General features: G+C 46.1%; 2 protein-coding genes across 2 annotated transcripts in view; both read right to left on the bottom strand.

Moving 5' to 3' along the window:
* ZNF547 (zinc finger protein 547) overlaps positions 1-18,208 on the bottom strand; it is a 124,676-nt gene that overhangs the window by 71,121 nt on the left and 35,347 nt on the right. The window contains exons 9-10 of the mRNA XM_034946027.3: positions 10,723-11,248; positions 8,494-8,534 (exon numbers count right to left, since the gene is read on the bottom strand). The gene's annotated coding sequence lies outside the window, so the exon portion shown is untranslated. The remainder of the gene's footprint in view (positions 1-8,493; positions 8,535-10,722; positions 11,249-18,208) is intronic.
* On the bottom strand, positions 214-10,968 carry ZNF17 (zinc finger protein 17). Its single transcript, XM_057300677.2, has 3 exons — positions 10,723-10,968; positions 4,090-4,216; positions 214-2,503 (listed from the first exon to the last, which is right to left on the bottom strand). The coding sequence occupies exons 1-3, from the start codon at positions 10,735-10,737 to the stop codon at positions 657-659; spliced, it is 1,989 nt and encodes a 662-aa protein (XP_057156660.2). The 5' UTR covers positions 10,738-10,968; the 3' UTR covers positions 214-656.

The raw sequence follows: 18,208 nt of genomic DNA, 5'->3' as shown, positions 1-18,208 counted from the left end.
TCTGTTTAGATATACTTAAAAACAATTACTTACCATGTGTTCCAACAGCCTACAGTATTCAGTACAGTAATATGCTATACAAGTTTGTAGCAAGGTGCTATAGGATATACCATACAGCCTAGGCATTCACACAACCCCCCCACCACCAAAAAAAGAAAGAAAATCACCTAATAACACTTTTCTCAGGACACTTCCCCATTGTTAAGCAACACATGACTGTAACAGAATTTTATTCAGCCTTTAAAAAGGATGGAAATTCTAATGGATTAGAACATGAAACCTTAAAAATATAACGTTAAGCAAAATAAGCCACAAAATAAACCACAAGAAGACCAAAACTTAAGTTTTCTTATATGAGGTACCCGGACTAGTAAAATTCATACAGAGCAGTGCTTGTCGAGAGGCTGGATGGAGTGAGGAATAAGGTTTTAAAAGGTTTAGACTTAGTTTCATAAGTTGAAAAGACTTCTAGATATTCATTGCACAATGTGAATGACTTAACGGTACTGAACTATACACTTTAATATGGTTAAGATGTTAGATTTTATGTTATCTGTATTCTACAAGAGTACTTTTTTTAAAACGTAGGTCCCAGTGCTAAATCAGAGTAGATTTCTGTGTGAAGCCTTTCCCCATCTGCTTTATATATACATTCTTTATCTGGTGTGAACTTTCTGGTGCTGAATGAGATGAGAATTTTGGTTAAAGACTCTTCCACATTCACTGCACTGATAAGGTCTCTCTCCAGTGTGAATTCTCCGATGTTTAATGAGGCTGGAGTTGTATCTAAAGACTTTCCCACATTCACTGCACTCATAAGGCTTTTCTCCAGTATGAACTCTCTCATGACTAATGAGTGTGGAGCTGTCCATAAAAAATTTCCCACATTTGCTGCATTTGTAAGTTCTTTCCCTAGTGTGAACTTTTTGGTGCCGAATGAGGTGGGAATTTTGGCTAAAAACTCTCCCACACTCAGTGCACTCAAAAGACCTTTCTCCAAAGTGATTTCTCCGATGTCTAATATGATTTGAGTTGTGCCTAAAGAATTTCCCACATTCACTACACTCATAAGGCCTTTCACCAGTGTGAATTCTCTGATGTGTATCAAGTGTGGAGCGACATCTAAAGGATTTTCCACAAATGCTGCATTCAAAAGGTCTTTCTCCAGTGTGAACTCTCTGATGACTCTTCAGTGTACAGCTGTCCACAAAGAATTTGCCACATTCACTGCATTCATAAGGCCTCTCTCCAGAGTGAACTCTCTGATGTCTATTCAGTGTGAAGCAATACCTAAAGAATTTCCCACATTTGCTGCATTCATAAGGCTTTTCTCCAGTATGAACTCTCTGATGAATAATGAGTGTGGAAGTGTCCATAAAGAACTTCCCACATTCACTACACTCATAAGGCTTTTCTCCAGTGTGAACTTTCTGATGTCTAATGAGTGTGGAACGGTATCTAAAGAACTTCCCACATTCGTTGCATTCATAAGGTTTTTCTCCAGTATGAACTCTCTGGTGAATAATGAGTGTGCAGCTGTCCATAAAGAATTTCCCACATTCACAGCAATAAAAAGGCCTTTCTCCAGTGTGAACTTTCTGATGTCTAATGAGTGCTGAACTGTACATAAAGTATTTCCCACATTCATTGCATCCATAAGGCCGTTCTCCAGTATGAATTTTCTGGTGACCAACAAGGTGAGCCTGTGTAAGGAAGGCCTTCCCACATTCACTACACACATAAGGCCTTGGCCTGGTGTGAATCCTCTGGTGCTGAAGTAGGTGAGACTTTCTAAGGAAAGCTTTCCCACATTCACTGCACTCATAAGGCCTTTCTCCAGTGTGAATTTTCTGGTGTTGAACAACATTGTATTTGAGGCTGAAGGCTTTTCCACATTCACTACACTTATAAGGCCTTTCTCCAGTATGATTTCGCTGATGTTTATTAAGGTCGGAGTTGTACCTAAACAATTTGCCACATTCACTGCACTCATAAGGCCTTTCCTCTGTGTGGATTTTCTGGTGCTCAAACAGTCTATGTTGGTGGCAAAAGTCTTTCCCACATTGGCTGCAGCTGTAATCATTCTGTCCAATTTGAAAGGCCTCCACGCCATGAGTGTCCCTGTGTGGCTTCCACCCACTGTGAAGAGCCTGTTTTTGAAGATCTGAATCACCAGTAAAATCCTTGCCACCCTGCATGCATGTGAGGTTCCTCTTTGCCAGGTGAACACTGTCATTCACAAACGAAGGCCTCCCTTCATCACTTCTGGTGAGCTTCTCTCTAAGATGCTCCTTTTGGTGCAGGTAAAGCTCGGCTGTACGCTTGGGGTGTGTTCCGTCATGCTCAGCCAGGTGTAGAATGTCCTTCAGAAGTGAGCTACATGTCTCACAGGGCTGGGCCTTCTGGGTGGACAAAGCTGGCTTTAAAGTTGTGACCTGTGACACTCCTACAGAAACACATTGCTTGGAAGGTGCCTCCTCATCCTTGGCTCCATGCCAACAACCTAAAACAGAAATGCTCATGAAGTGCATGTTGACTTTGGAGGGAAGAGGCAGCCCCATAACAAATGTCTGTCAGACCAACTCACAAATAAGACCATGGGATTGGTGACAGGCATGGGACACTAAAGCCAGTGAGAGGAAAGCCTACTGGGCAGAACCGGGACTGACAGAAACCCATAACGAAAGAGTCCTGATGATGGGGAACAACATAGGGAGTGGTACAGTGCAGAGCACAGAAGTGGAGTCCCCAAGTTACTCCTCAGTGAATGGCTTTCAACAGGCCATAGCTTCTGGTGAACAATGTGTAGAAGACTGTGTCCAGACCCAGAGAGATCTGATGTGACAGTAGAGCTGGTGTTCAGGGACTGCTGAAGTATATACATCCAGACCTCACAACACCTTAAGTACAGGTCATATGTTGAGGGCACTACAAAGGGAACAGTAAAAGGAACAGGTGGCTAGGTGCAGTGGCTCACACCTATAATCCCAGAACTTTGGGAGGCCAAGGCAGGCGGATCAGCTGAGGTCGGGGGTTCGAGACCAGCCTGACCAACATGGAGAAACACCGTCTCTACTAAAAATACAAAATTAGCCAGGTGTGGTGGCGCATGCCTGTAATCCCAGTTATTTGGGATGCTGAGGCAGAAGAATCGCTTGAACCCGGGAAGCGGAGGCTGCAGTGAGTCAAGATCGCGCGCACCACTGCAACAAGAGTGAAACTCCATCTCAAAAAAAAAAAAAACAAAAAACGGGAACAGGTGAGAGGTGGAGGCCAGAGAGGTAGGGTCAGAGGTGGGAGCCAGGAGATGAAAGTCAAAAGAGAGATCACAATAGGGAAGAAAAGAAAGACATGCAGTGTGGCCACTGGCAGGGGCATCAAACTGGATTGATTCCCAGTGTGATGTGAACCCAGCCCTGTCATCACACCCCTTCTGAGCTCCCATCCACCAGGGCCAAGTCCTTTTGAGCATCTCTTGCCTTCAATGGAGTAATGTCCACTCTGTCAGGCACCCAGGGACCTCTACCTTGCTCAAGGTGAGCAATTATCTAGGTATGGCGTTAGCCAAGCTAGGGGAAAGACAAGGAAAGGGAGGGTGTCAACAGCATGTACACAGAGCAATAAACCCAGGACATGCTGCATTCTAAAGTTACCAGAACTTCTAGTGGAAAGTCCTGCAGAAATAAGCCCACAGTCCTCACAAGCAGTGACGAGGTAGGTCCCTGAAATTCCTGACACAGGGTATCCCTATGTCAGCAAGAAGAATGGAGAAAACCTTGCACAGAGAAAAGTGTCATGCATTTGGACAGAGTAAACTAACCAGGGACAGGCAAGGTCAGTAGGATATTCTTGAGAAACCTGAGGACTTCTGACTTTTGAGCCTTATAAGGCTTCAGAGTGACAAGAGCTAAGCTTCTTAAGGAAAATTGATACAGATCACACAGCCCAGCTGTAGCTGCCACAACACATATGCCAGGAAACCAGGAGAGGATGCAGCATCCATGACCTGGTGTGAGACGGAGCTGCCAAGGAAAAAAGTGAAAAAACATTGCCTAGCACAAGACACTGACGTAGGTGTCAGGGCCTTACCTACTGAGGACAAAAGTGCAAAGTTCTCCAGCATCACATCGCTGTGCAGGTGTCTTTGAACGTCATTAAGAATTCCCCACTCCTCCTGGGAGAAATGTATGGCCACGTCCTCAAAAACCATATAATCCTGCCAAAATTATAACAGTTTAGTCTGTGAGCAACTTTTTTTTTCTTTTTTTTCTTTTTTTGAGATGGAGTCTCGCTCTGTTGCCAGGCTGGAGTGCAGTGGTGTGATCTCGGCTCACTGCAAGCTCCGCCTCCCGGGTTCAAGTGATTCTCCTGCCTCAGCCTCCTGAGTAGCTGGGATTACAGGCGCGTGCCACCATGACTGGCTAATTTTTGTATTTTTAGTAGAGACGGGGTTTCACCATGTTGTTCAGGCTGGTCTAGAACTCCTGACCTCGTGAACTGCCTGCCTTGGCCTCCCAAATTGCTGGGATTACAGGCATGAGCCACCACGCCCGGCCCACGAGCAACTTCTTATTCTGTTTCCTTAGATCTGTATTTATCTACTTGAAATCTAAGAATTAGAGGACCAAAATAACAACCAGCATTTTAACATTTCTCTTATAATCCAGATCCCATAGACTGAACTGCCTCCTATCTAACAATCACACATGATTCTTTCTCCTGCCCTAAATCAACACAAGGCTTGTACCACAAAAGGAGGGATAGTCCCTATATCCCAAGGCTGCCAAAATCATGCAAACTACCCAGTCTTAAGCTCTTCACTCTCCCCTGCATGCCTTTCCAGCCAAAACCCCAATAAAGCCACTGATATATGCTCTCCCTTCAACTGTGCATCTGCCACCTGACCAAATCCACTATTTCCTCTGTGGCTTTATGCGATGTGGCATGCTCCCTGCACTCAGGAAATGAAAGGAATAAAAATCATTTCATCCAGGTATGATTTCTCACCAACTGAAAAAAAAATTATTTCAATGTCATTGGCTTTTCTGTAATCACTCACTCTTGTTCACAGATTGAAATCCTGTGGGTACAATCACTGATACACTTCCCTCTCCAGGACCTTCAGTGCTCCTCACCACACCCACACACATCCACACCCTGCTAGCCTCCACCCACTTCTGAAGGAGGAAGAGACACTAGGTCTTCGTGGCACCTGCACCTGCTCTCCCCTCATTGCCACTGATCACTGACTCCAGTATAGAACAAAGATGGGTGGGGGAAGAGACTGAAAAGCGCCATCAAAACCTGGCACATGGCCGGGCATGGTGGCTCATGCCTGTAATCCCAGCACTTTGGGAGGCTGAGGCAGGTAGATCACAAGGTTAGGAGTTCAAGACCAGCCTGGCCAAGATAGTAAAACCCCATCTCTACTAAAAATACAAAAATTAGCCGGACATGGTGGCAGGCACCTGTAATCCCAGCTACTCGGGAGGCTGAGGCAGAGTACTGCTTGAACCTGGGAGGCAGAGGTTGCAGTGAGCCGAGATCGCGCCACTGCACTCCATCCTGGGCAACAGAGCTAGACTCCATCTCAAAAAACAAAACAAAACAAAAAAACACCTGGCACATGGGGGCCTACCTTTCTTTTGTCACTCAGTTTCCCTAGAGTCACCCAGATCTTGCCTCTCAGATAACCAAACTTGGACTCACCCTCCTCCCTTAAGTGCCCAGTGCCAGAGGTGGAACCATCTATTCACGCTCCTCCACTCAGGCTTTGGATGGCACCTCCCTCATGTATCCAACACCTCCACTCTTGGCAACACTAACAACCACCACAGCCCAACTGGGAGTATTTCCATGGCGTGCTACCATGCCACTCTGCACATGAAATCCTGCAGTGCATGACAAATGCAACCAGAATCGTATTTGCCCCTAGAATGACCAGAATGCAATGTTTAGGAAACATTGCTTGGAAGGTCTCCCAACCCAATCCTGTTTCCTTCTTTGACCTCAGCTTTCCAAACCCACATATTCTTGCACACCTCCTTTGAGTTCCAGATCTTGGCTGTCTCCCCCTTCTACATGTATATGTTGTCCCATAAGCAGTCACGACTTTCTCTATCCCCCAACTCTAATCCAAAGCCCAGATACACTGACCTCCCCAACACCATCCCCACCCCAGGACTAGCAATGCTTCTAGCTGATCCCATCTTCTGCCAAAATAGTCTCAGAGTTCGCGTGAAACTACCCAGGTACAACCAATACTTGCCACAAAACCCTGTTGAGTCCATAATAGGGTACTAAGCCCCTCCCAGCCCTCACTACCGTCTCACCTCTTTTGTGGAGATGCCTCACCATCCAACTTTTATGTGCACTCTCCCCCTCAAAAGCCTTTCTTATTTTCCAAAGGCCATCTCCAACAAAAACACACAAATACACACACACATATCCTCAGTCCATCCACTCCCTCATCTGTCTTTGTGATGCCCAGCAACCCCATCCAGGTGCCCAACAGAAAGATCCAGTCCTCAGCCCCTTCCTTGCCCTTCCTTCTCCCTAACAGCATTGCCTCCAGAATCTAAAGATGTCTATTCCTAAATCTGAACCACAGATTTACCATGGTGTACACGCTGGCTATCATATAGTAGATGTCTCCATCCTGAACACCTCCAATGAACTCCATTCCTGTGTGTTCAACTGCCAGTCTGGCACCTCTACTCGAGTCTCTGGAACATTTTTGACTTAGCCCAAACCTGGTTCTTCATATGCTCTATTAAACTCCCCCTACTACAAAATTTACCACATCTTAGTTGCTGGAACATCCAACCTTCTCAACAAGGCCAAAACAATGGGGCCATTCCTGACTCCCTCTTGCATCCTACCTCCCGAGCTTCCTCGCTCTGTACATCAAAAAATGTGAGCAGCTCTAGATCAAAACCTACAGAAGCCACCCACCCCTCCCACCTCCACAGCCGCCACTCGTGTCCAGCCACCACCAACCTCCACTGGACTGTGGCAGGAATTATCACCCAGGTATCCTTGGTTCTTCCCTAACTCTCACTCTGTCCTCCATTCTGCAGGCAGAGGAAGCCTCTTAGAATCTAGGTCAAATCTGGCCGGGTGCAGTGGCTCAGGCCTGTAATTCCAGCACTTTGGGAGGCTGAGGCGGGCAGATCATGAGGTCAGGAGATCGAGACCATCCTAACACGGTGAAACCCTGGCTCTACTAAAAAATACAAAAAAAAGTTAGCCGGGCATGATGGCAGGTGCCTGTAATCCCAGCTACTTGGGAGGCTGAGGCAGGAGAATGGCGTGAACCCAGGAGGCGAAGCTTGCAGTGAGCTGAGTTCACGCCACTGCACTCCGGCCTGGGCGACAGAGCGAGACTCCGTCTCAAAAAAAAAAAAAAAAAGAATCTAGGTCAAATCACCTCTTTCTTCTTTCTCAAACCTTCCCTAGGTACTACCCCCCTCAGATTAAAGACCTAGAACCACCGGGCACAGTGGCTCACACCTGTAATCCCAGCACTTTGGGAAGCTGAGGCAGGCAGATCGCTTGAGGCCAGGAGTTCGAGACCAGCCTGGCCAACATGGTGAAATCCTGTCTCTACTAAAAATACAAAAATTAGCTGGGTGTGTTGGTTCATGCCTGTAATCCCAGCTACTTGGAAGGCTGAGGCAGGAGAATTGCTTGAACCTGGGAGACAGAGGTCGCAATGATCCGAGATCACATCAATGCACTCACGCCTGGGCGACAGAGTTAGCCTCTGTCTGGGAAAAAAAAAAAAAAAAAAACAAGGCCAGGTGTGGTGGCTCAAGCCTGTAATCCCAGCACTTTGGGAGGGCCGAGGCAGGCAGATCACGAGGTCAAGAGATTGAGAACATCCTGGCCAACATGGTGAAACCCCATCTCTACTAAAAAATACAAAAATTAGCCGGGCATGGTGGCGGGTGCCTATAATCCCAGCTACTCGGGAGGCTGGGGCAGGAGAATCGCTTGAACCAGGAAGGCGGAGGTTGTAGTGAGCTGAGATCGCGCCACTGCACTCCAGCCTGGAGACAGAGCGAGATTCTGTGTCAAAAACAAAACAAAACAAAAACAAAAACCTAGACAACCTCAGGCTGCCATTCCATGCCTGATCCCTGCATGCCCTGACCTCCTGTCCTGCTGCTGTGCTCCTTATCCTTGCCAGCTAGAACATTAAGCTACAGTTCTCTAAGCATCCCATCTAAGTCTCACCACCAAGCATTTGAACATTCTAGATCCTGTGTTTGAGATGCCCTGCCAAATCTCAAACCATCAGTTGTGAGAACTAGAACCACTCTATATAACCAGGCACTGAGTTTGGAACCCAGGTCTAGTGGAACTACAGGCTCTCCTTGGACCCAAGGGAGAGAGAAGAAAAGGTGAACAGTCTCAGGATAACACCATTCCCTATATCAGCATGCTGAAACCATCTGGGATGGGTGAAAGCTGGAAACACTCTCCACTCACCTGTCCAGCATCCATAAGCATTGCTGCCACTGCTATGAACCCTGTGGGAAGAGGCAGGCCATGAGGATTAAGACAGCATTGCAGCATCCTACAGGCTGACTGTACAACCACCTCTGGCCCTGCAACTAGAGCAAAGTTATCTGAGGCTACACAGTAAGTCCTCAGGGTTCAGTGTCTTGATGAGGACTGAACTTCCTTAAGTCTCGGTGCCCTTAGGTGTAAAATAGAGATTAAAAGGATTGCTAACTAATAGGGCTTATATGGGCATCAAATATAAGTAGTACACACTATGTATCAGCAATTTCTTTCTACTGGATTAAATATTTTTTACATGTTTTCGATACAAATGACATGGAAGGGTTTTGAAATTTTGGGTGTGTATTTTTCCCACTTCTTACAGTGTTAAGGAAATGTGATACATAAAACTTTCCATTGCAAGCAAATAGAAAAATTAACATTCAGCCAGGCATGGTGGCTCAAGCCTCTAATCCCAGCACTTTGGGAGGCCGAGGTGGGTGGATCACGAGGTGCAGAGATCAAGAACATCCTGGCCAACCATGGTGAAACCCTCTCTCTATCAAAAATACAAAAATTAGATGGGCATGGTGGCGCATGTCTGTAATCCCAGCTACTCGGGAGGCTGAGGTAGGAGAATCGCTTGAACCCGGGAGGCAGAGGTTGCAGTGAGCCGAGACCGCACCACTGCACTCCAGCCTGGCGACAGAGCGAGACTCCGTCTCAAAAAAAAAAAAAAGAAAAAAGAAAAATTAACATTCAACAATTATTAAGTGAATAAATTTAACTATTGGTTACATTCATTTCTAACTGCCGACCTATGTGTACATATTTAGAAGGATACTGGTTCATTAGTGGTTAAATAAATGTTTTATACATTCGGCCGGGCGCGGTGGCTCATGCCTGTAATCCCAGTACTTTGGGAGGCTGAGGCGGGCAGATCATGAGGTCAGGAGATAGAGACCATACTAGCTAACACGGTCTCTATCTCTACTAAAAATACAAACAATTAGCCGGGCGTGGTGGCGGGCACTTGTAGTCCCAGCTACTCGGGAGGCTGAGGCAGGAGAATTGCTTGAACCCGGGAGGCGGAGCTTGCAGTGAGCCGAGATCGCGCCACTGCACTCCAACCTGGGCGATGGAGCGAGACTCTGTCTCAAAAAAAAAAAAAATGTTTTACACATTCATAAATAAATAAGTTGCAGGGAGGGGATAAGCAAGCAGGTCAGTTACTGGTCCCATCAGCAACCAGGCCTGCCTGCTACAAATTCAGTTGCTGGAAGCTTGCTGGAGGCCCTTGACTAGATGTGAGAAAGCCCTACCCCCGTCTGGACCCAATGTCCCCACTAGTCTGGATGACCTTCCTATTGTTCCACAGAGTGGGCCTGGGAGGCTGCTGGGTCTGCAGGTGCGGAAATCTAAACCACCTCACACCTCAGTCTCCAGCCTAGGCCAGTTCCTTAACCCATTCAGAACTCCGTTTTTGCAGATATGAGCCAGAATCCCTCCTATGACAAGTCTGCGCCTTTCTAAAGGTAGCGTCAGGCTTATGGACCCACCCATGATCTGCCCTCCAAAACTCAGCCCTCCAAAATGCAACTCATAATCCTCTCTGAAACCTGCTCCCTAAGCTGACTTCTCCAACTCCATTCTTTCAGATTTTCAGGCCAAAACAAAATCCATGGAATAGACCCTTCACTACCCTCACTGCTACATTTGATGCAGCAGGAAATCCTGTCGACTCTCTCTCTGAGATCCATCCAGAATCTCATCACACTTCCCCTCTACTGCAACCCCTCTGGCCCATCCCTACCATAACTCAAGGGGTCTCCTCAGCGGTCCCCTTGTCCTGGTTTAACATCCTGTTTTTCCCAACTTTAAACGTCTACCTCTGGGCATAACCCTTCCTGCACAGCCTTCTACGGCTTTCAGCGGCTCCGCTGCCCTCCCAGGCGAGACTCCGCCTCACCCTCAGCTCCGTGGGGACAAAGACGCTCGGGCTCCCCAGCGCCGCCCGCTCTGCAGCGCCTCTAAGCCTCGCACGTGCAGGTCCCTGACAGGAGCTCCCCCGCCTCACAGCACCGCGGACACCGGTACCCCACACAAGAACGCCCCTCTCTTTGGGACACAGGGGCCTGACCTGCAGGGCCCCTCCTCGGGGCTTCGGCACTCGGAGGAGGGATCGGGCGGGGCGCCCTGGGACGCGGCACCCACCTCAGTCAGGTTCATCGGCGCAGCCTCCGCCAGCACAGCCAGGGAAGAGCGGGGCGGGAGCGGCAGTGACCTGGACGCTGACAGAGGCACCAACGCCTGCAACCGATTCAGCCGAGCCTCACTCTAGCCTCTGTACAACGGGGAAACCTTTTCTCGCGTTTTTCCGCTTTTTCACCTCAGTCTCGACTCAGCCTGAAGGTGAACAGATCCCGACGCAGCCATATTGACAACCCCATGGGAGGTTGCAGGAAGTCCCGCCCACACGCATTGCGAACCCACGTAGACGCCGCTCTGCTAGGCCTTCATTGGCTACACTCGCTGCTTGTGTCCGCCGCTGTGTCTTTTGGGTAATGTAGTTCCCAGGCCGCTGCCTGCCCCGCTTCTGAACTTAAGTAACTCGCGTTCAGGATGAAAGCCAGGAGGATCCTCCTGAGGCGTTGAGAAATGCAGTTGCGGGGCTCCAAGGACGTGGAGGGGCTTCATTGGCTTTTAAACGGCAAGCATCCAGATTTTCCCGGAAGGCAGTCTAGAACAAGTCAGAGAAATGTTTCAGAGACCTGTCCTTTCAGATTCTGTAAAGCACAGCAAGTTCCCAAAGGACGAACATCCGAAGGAACATGGCCAACCATAAAGAACTGGTCTTCCACGCACAGCGGTCAGCTCTTTTGTGCTTGCCAAATACACACAGAACGAAGCTCTGGAGACTGTTTTATGATCTTCAATGTGCTCTGCTGGGCGCATTGAAAAGACCCAGACATGGCATGATGGGGAGTTTGAGGAGTAATATCTTTCCTTTTTGAATAATCAGTTATTGTCTTTCAGCCTACCCAGCAACGCTTTATTCACATGATACTTATTACTTTATATCTGAGATATTTTCCACTTATTTTAAGAGACTGAAACCTAACTGAAAAGGAAAAGCGACTTATCTACCATTATCTGCCAGAATAGTGTGGCCTTCCACCAGTCAAAGCCCTTGTGCAAAGAAAGCATCTTACTCCTGAGATAAAGGTTTGGGAATGCATGATCTCATCTCATTAGTGGAAAGTGATTTATCATTTCGCCTGAAATTGTATCAACAGTGTCTGCACAGAGAGTTGAAATTGTCTCTGAATAACTCTTGTGAAATGGCTATTACTGAAACTATTAATGATGATTATGTAGATATCCAAAGAAAGTGGCAAAAATAGTTATAGAGAAACATATTTGTGATAGGAGGAAAAAAGCTAAGGTTGTCCTGGAACCTTGGACACACTCAAGTTTGGTGTCCAAAATCTGATTCTTTTTCAAACTTGAAAACATTGTGCATTAACGGCTTGAAGGGAGAGGTAAAGACTATATATTAAAAGAGTTACCAGAAAAGTAAAACTGAATAGGGAAACTGTGCTGTCGTATTTATTACTCTAACATATTTGATGAACACTCATTCGATGCCAGGTACAATACTAAGTGCACGGGACACATTAGGAATAGGGTTGCTAGCTGTCTGTGGTCCTCTAAGACATGTAAGACGTATTTAATGAATTAGTCCTCAGTCCTGTATTGACCTTGTCAGGTCACTTTAAATGTCCTGTATTCAGCTTTTTACAATAAATTACAAAACCTCAGAAGTTAGAGCTATTTTTCTACCACTATAATTGTAAATTAAATCACTTAGCAGCTATGTTAGCTGAAAATCATACCCCCACAAATAAAGATATGGACATAGTCTTGTGATCTCTCCTGCAGAATTGGTGAGGGAAAAATAAAATGGAGCACTGAGATATTCAGTAAAGGAGAAGACTGGTTTTTGGCCAAAGTCTTGAAATTTGGTTTATCAAATTACAAAAAGAAGGAAGGAAGGAGAGAGAAAGAAGGAAACGAAAGGAAAAGAAAAAACCACCCAACTGAAGGTCTGGAAGAGTTAAAGCTGTTCAGTAGTGCCAGCTACATGGAAGCTAAGACAGGAGGATTACTTGAGTTCATAAGTTCAAAACCAGTTTGGGCAATATAGTGAGATCCCCGTCTCTGAAAAAATTGAAAATTAAAAACATGTTAATCATTTACCAACAATACATCCCTACCATCCTACAATTCTATTTCTAGATATTTACCAAGAGAAACTAAACAAACTTTTTTTTTCTTTTTTTGAGATAGAGTCTCTCTCTGTCGCCCAGGCTGGAGTGCAGTGGCACGATCTCGGCTCACGGCAACCTCTGCCTCCCAGGTTCAGGCGATTCTCCTGCCTCAGCCTCCTGAGTAGCTGGGATTACAGGCATGCGCCACCACGCCTGGCTGATTTTTGTACTTTTAGTAGAGACGGGGTTTCACCATGTTGGCCAGGCTGGTCTTGAACTCCTGGCCTCAGATGATCCACCCGCCTCAGCCTCCCAAAGTGCTGGGATTACAGGCATGAGCCACCTCGCCTGGCCCAAACATCCATCTAACACTTGGTGACAGGCCACATATCTTTGTGTATGTGTATGTATATATATATATATATATGGAGAGAGGGAGAGAGAGAGAGAGAGTCTCGCTCTGTTGCCCAGGCTGGAGTGCACTCACAGGATCTCAGCTCACTGCAACCTCTGCCTCCTGGGTTCAAGCAATTCTCCTGCCTCAGCCTCCCGAGTAGCTGGGACTACAGGTGTACACCACCACACCTGGCTAATTTTTGTATTTTTAGTAGAGACAGGGTTTCACCACGTTGGCCAGGCTGGTCTTGAACTCCTGACCTCATGATCCACTCGGCTTGGCCTCCCAAAGTGCTGGGATTACAGGCATGAGCCACCGTGCCTAGCCCTTTTAACATATTTTATTAGGTGTGTCGCTACCTTTTGAAATTCCACTTTCATGTAATGAGCGGCTGTATGGTGACAATGGCCCAGGAGGCTCTGGACAGTGAGTGGGCATTCCCTCCTTATGTCCCCACAAGGACCTCATCTTGTTCAATGTTCCGACGTGTTTCCACTCATTCCTGTTCCTCACACTTCATCACCCCACCACTTGTAGACAACAATTCTAAAGGTCTGTTGTGTTTTTGTATTTACATGTGTTTTAGAAAGAGGAGCACTGTTACTTTTTGTGTAGTTTAATTGTACTGTACTATACACTTCTTTCTCCCTTTGTCGGTACTCAAAATGTGTGTTTAATATGTATATATACTCCTGTGTCAAAGTCTACTTAAATGCTAGTAACTGCCCTGTTGTACTTTAGTGTGGACATTCAGTCTTCTACTTCACTCATAGATGTCTTTGGTCCTCCTCTTACACTTAATGCTACAACATATTGTCTCCATGTCCCTGCTGCCTTGAACAGTATTGTGAGAAAACTTCTCTCACATAAGAATTTATGGGCTTGACTGAGAGATATACCAGAAACAGGCTTTCTGTGTCACATGATATTCTAGAAAATCATTTTTTTTACAGTACCTGTGCAGATTGCTTTATGAAACTGCTACAGTCTTTGACTCTTCCATGAAATATACATGATTGCAGCTACATCACCCCATATTTCTTTCCATAGTATAGTAATTTATAGAACTTAAAGTAACATGCAATAATATCTAATTTGCATTTCTCTGACACCAACGAGATTGAATATCCATTCATATTCTTGATAACCATCTGATTTTTCTCTCTTGTTTAATGTATGCTCGTGCTTTAGTTCATTTCTAAGATCTCTGACTTTATTCCTTTAAGAAGAATCTGAAACTTTGGCTGGGCACAGTGGCTCATGCCTGTAATCCCAGTACTTTGAAAGGTGGAGGTGGGAGGATCACTTGAGTCTAGGAGTTTGAGATCAGCCTGGGCAGTATAGTGAAATCCCCGTCTCTACCAAAAAGTTAAAAACTAGCCAAGCATGGTAGTGCACACTTGTAGTCCCAGCTACTGGGGAGGCTGAAGTGGGAGGATTGCTTGAACCTGAGAGGTGGAGGCTACTGTGAGTGAAGATCACGCCACTGCACTCCATCCTAGGTGAAAGAGACCCTGTCTCAAGAAAAAAGCAAAAAAATCTAAAACTCGCATGCCTAAAACCGTAAAACTGGGCACATTTAGATATTTTAAATGTCTTCTCTGAGTCCCTGAACTCACTCATAATCTTTATGAAATAGAAAGCTTGAAATTTAGATGTAATTATATTAATTTGTTTTTTCATGTAACATTTTGTGCACTCTGGGATCAAAGAAAGACTTATCAGAGGGTAAATTCTGAGATCATTTTGTAGGTCTCACTCCAAAATTGTTTCCTTTCCATTTTCTATTTCTTACTCTCTGTTGGCCTTTGTTAATTTTAATTTTTTCTGACATGAGTAGCTTAGTTGGAGGATAATATGAGATGGTGCTTATGAATGCTCCTAACTCCGGGCATGTCACATCATAGGTATTAAATATAAATAAAGTTTTTCCCTCTGTTCTTTCTGTATTATTGTATCTTCATTTCTTTTTCTTCTCTCTCCTTTTCTTTAAACTCCTAGTTTTGCTTGTTTTTTTCCCCATACTCTACCTTTAATCAGTAGGAGACAAAAATTCTAAACATCTCATTCTCAATTGCAAAATAAACTTTTAAAATCCCCCAGAGATTGCACAACCTAGTCCACCAAGTGAAACACCTGAGCACTCCTCCTAGGGCGCTGAGGTTAGGCCTAAATACGCTACTGCGCCCACTTCAGCCATCTCCTGCCTACAAGCGCCATCTGCTGGTCTAGTGGCTGGCCCACAGAGCCCACTGCAACCACCGCTAATGAGCACAGCGAGTGCGACCCAGAAGAGTTTCGCACCACTGCCACCACCATCATGGATGCCACACCAGCAGCCCAGGGGCTCAAGAGTGCACTCACATGCTTGGTACACTGCTATCACAACCAGCATCTAAGAAAGCCAACCAGAGGCCCAAGAATCAGCCTGCCTAGAACTGCCAACACAGGTACTAACATTCAGCACCACAAAGTACAAGGATAAACATACATAGCTCACCACCAGTACTGCTGAAGCCTGAAGATAAGCTCATCTGGCATTCTGTTCCCAGCACAACTTTACCAAAACCTCCACTAATAACTAACAGTGTGCACCCTAGCACACTTGAGAAAACCACTTGAACTGTTTAAAGCCAAGGAAATCATAAAAAAAAAAAACTTTATTGCTGCATGCACTCAGAAGTAAAGCTAAAGTGCCCTACTCAACCAAAATCATTGATACATCTTCAAAACCCCCACAAACAACAGTAAATTCAAAAATAGAGAGATAAACTGTTTTTTAAATTTGTTTAAGATGGAGTGCCGTGGTTCATGCCTATAATCCCAGCACTTTGGGAGGCCGAGACGGGCGGATCATGAGGTCAGGAGATCGAGACCATCCTGGTTAACACGGTGAAACCCCGTCTCTACTAAAAATACAAAAACTTAGCTGGGCGTCGTGGCGGACACCTGTAGTCCCAGCTACTCGGGAGGCTGAGGCAGGAGAATGGTGTGAACCTGGGAGGCAGAGCTTGCAGTGAGCTGAGATCACACCACTGCACTCCAGCCTGGGTGACAGTGCAAGACTCTGTGTCAAAAAAAAAAAAAAAAGATGGAGTTTCACTCTTGTTGCCCAGGTTGTAGTGCAATGGCGCAATCTCGGCTCGCCACAATCTCCAACTCCTGGGCTCAAGTGATTCTCCTGCCTCAGCCTCCCGAGTAGCTGGGATTACAGGTGCCTGCCACCACACCCAGCTAATTTTTGTATTTTTAGTAGAGACGGGGTTTCACTGTGTTAGCCAGGATGGTCTCGATCTCCTGACATCGTGATCCACCTGCCTCGGCCTCCCAAAGTGCTGGGATTACAGGCGTGAGCCACCGCGCCTGGCCCAAGACTGAGTAATTTTTAAAGTAAAAAGGTTTAATTAACTCTGTTAGTTAAATGCAACCTATACACAACCCTCTTGTTTCACAGTGGAAGAACCCTGTCAGTTGCAGAGGACAGATTTATTAATTCACCAGGCATGACATGACACACTTCAACAGAATAAAAAAGCACTCATATAGCCTGAAACAAGGAAGATGTTCCGACACACAGGTGATGGGGCAGCATGGGCTATGTAGGCTTTTTATCTTTAGGGAAGGCTCAAGGCCCATCACTATGTAGATGATGCAACTATGGTTTGAAATTTATAGTCCAGGGAGGCTACAGGAATTCATAAAATCATTGATTTAGTTGCTCTGACATTGACCTTGGCTACAGGAGGTACACAGCTCCTTACGTCTTTGGAATTCCTGTAATACCCCACCCCACACAGCCATAGCTACTGGGACGTTTGTGAGTGCTCCTTTAGAGGGGACTCATCCACTCTACTGCAGTCCCTCCCATGTCCTATTAATCCAACCACTATTTATTATAGAATATGGCTTCTGGCCAGGTGCAGTGGCTGCCTGTAATCCTGGCACTTTGGGAGGCTGAGGTGGGTGGATCACGAGGTCAGGAGTTTGAGACTAGCCTGGCCAATATAATATGGTGAAACCCCATCTCTAATAAAAATACAAAAATTAGTCGGGTGTGGTGGCGTGCACCTATAGTCCCAGCTACTCGGAAGGCTGAGGCAGGAGAATTGTTTGAACCCAGGAAGCAAGGTTGCAGTGAGCTGAGATCATCCCACTGCACTCCAGCCTGGGCAACAGAGCAAGACTACGTCTCAAGAAAAAAAAAAAAAAAAAAAAGAATATGGCTTCCATCTGGCCCTAAAGGTCAACAGCCAGGAACATATACCTAGATAGTGTTTTACTTCAGGACCTATAGCTTCCAGCAGGTCACAAGAAACAGCTATCCCTCATCAATGCAGGGGAAATATGGGAAATATGGGTAGGGATACCCAATGCATACTGTTGCCCAATGCCTTAAACATCAAGGCAACTGTTTTCTCCTCAAATTGTACTCTTCTGAATACAAATAATCTTTGTACTCAGGGCTTGAAATTTTGTGCAGAAGTCCTTCAGACTTTCCCAGGAGGCTTCTCATGGCAATGCAAATTGGCCCTGCATATGAGCTGATCTTTTGCTTCCTACTACTCCCTCTGGAGCTCACAAAGTAAAGGTCCCACAAAAAACCATTCATGCTTTTATTCTAGCAGAGACCAATTCTGTTCAAAACCCACTGCATACGGTGACTAGATTTCCAAGAGTTAAGGTAGCTTAAACAATGTGACCTTTATCATCACAAAACCAACCAGGGTATGTGTGTGCATTAGGGGTGAGAAGGAGTTCACAGTGTGGGCGACTGGCAGGTTGGAAAATTCCATCCCAAGTGTCATGATGACACAAGATACTTTCAGTGCCACTTCACCAGCCAGAAACCTCCATGGCTGAAGCACTTCTGCCCAGACATCATTTGGCCTGCTGGACTCACTCCACTAACTCAGTCTGACAGGCTGTGCTTGGCTCATGCTACCAGCCAGATCCTGTGCCCACCATGGCTCTGTGCTTGGCCTACAGCTGGTCCAGGCATGCTGCGACCGGCTTCTGCCTTGGAAGCTGGTAT

This window comes from Pan paniscus, chromosome 20 (genome assembly GCF_029289425.2).
Source record: "Pan paniscus chromosome 20, NHGRI_mPanPan1-v2.0_pri, whole genome shotgun sequence".
NCBI classification, from domain to species: domain Eukaryota; kingdom Metazoa; phylum Chordata; class Mammalia; order Primates; family Hominidae; genus Pan; species Pan paniscus.
Note: the sequence above shows the minus strand (reverse complement) of the source record. Positions and strands in the feature narration are given on the sequence as shown.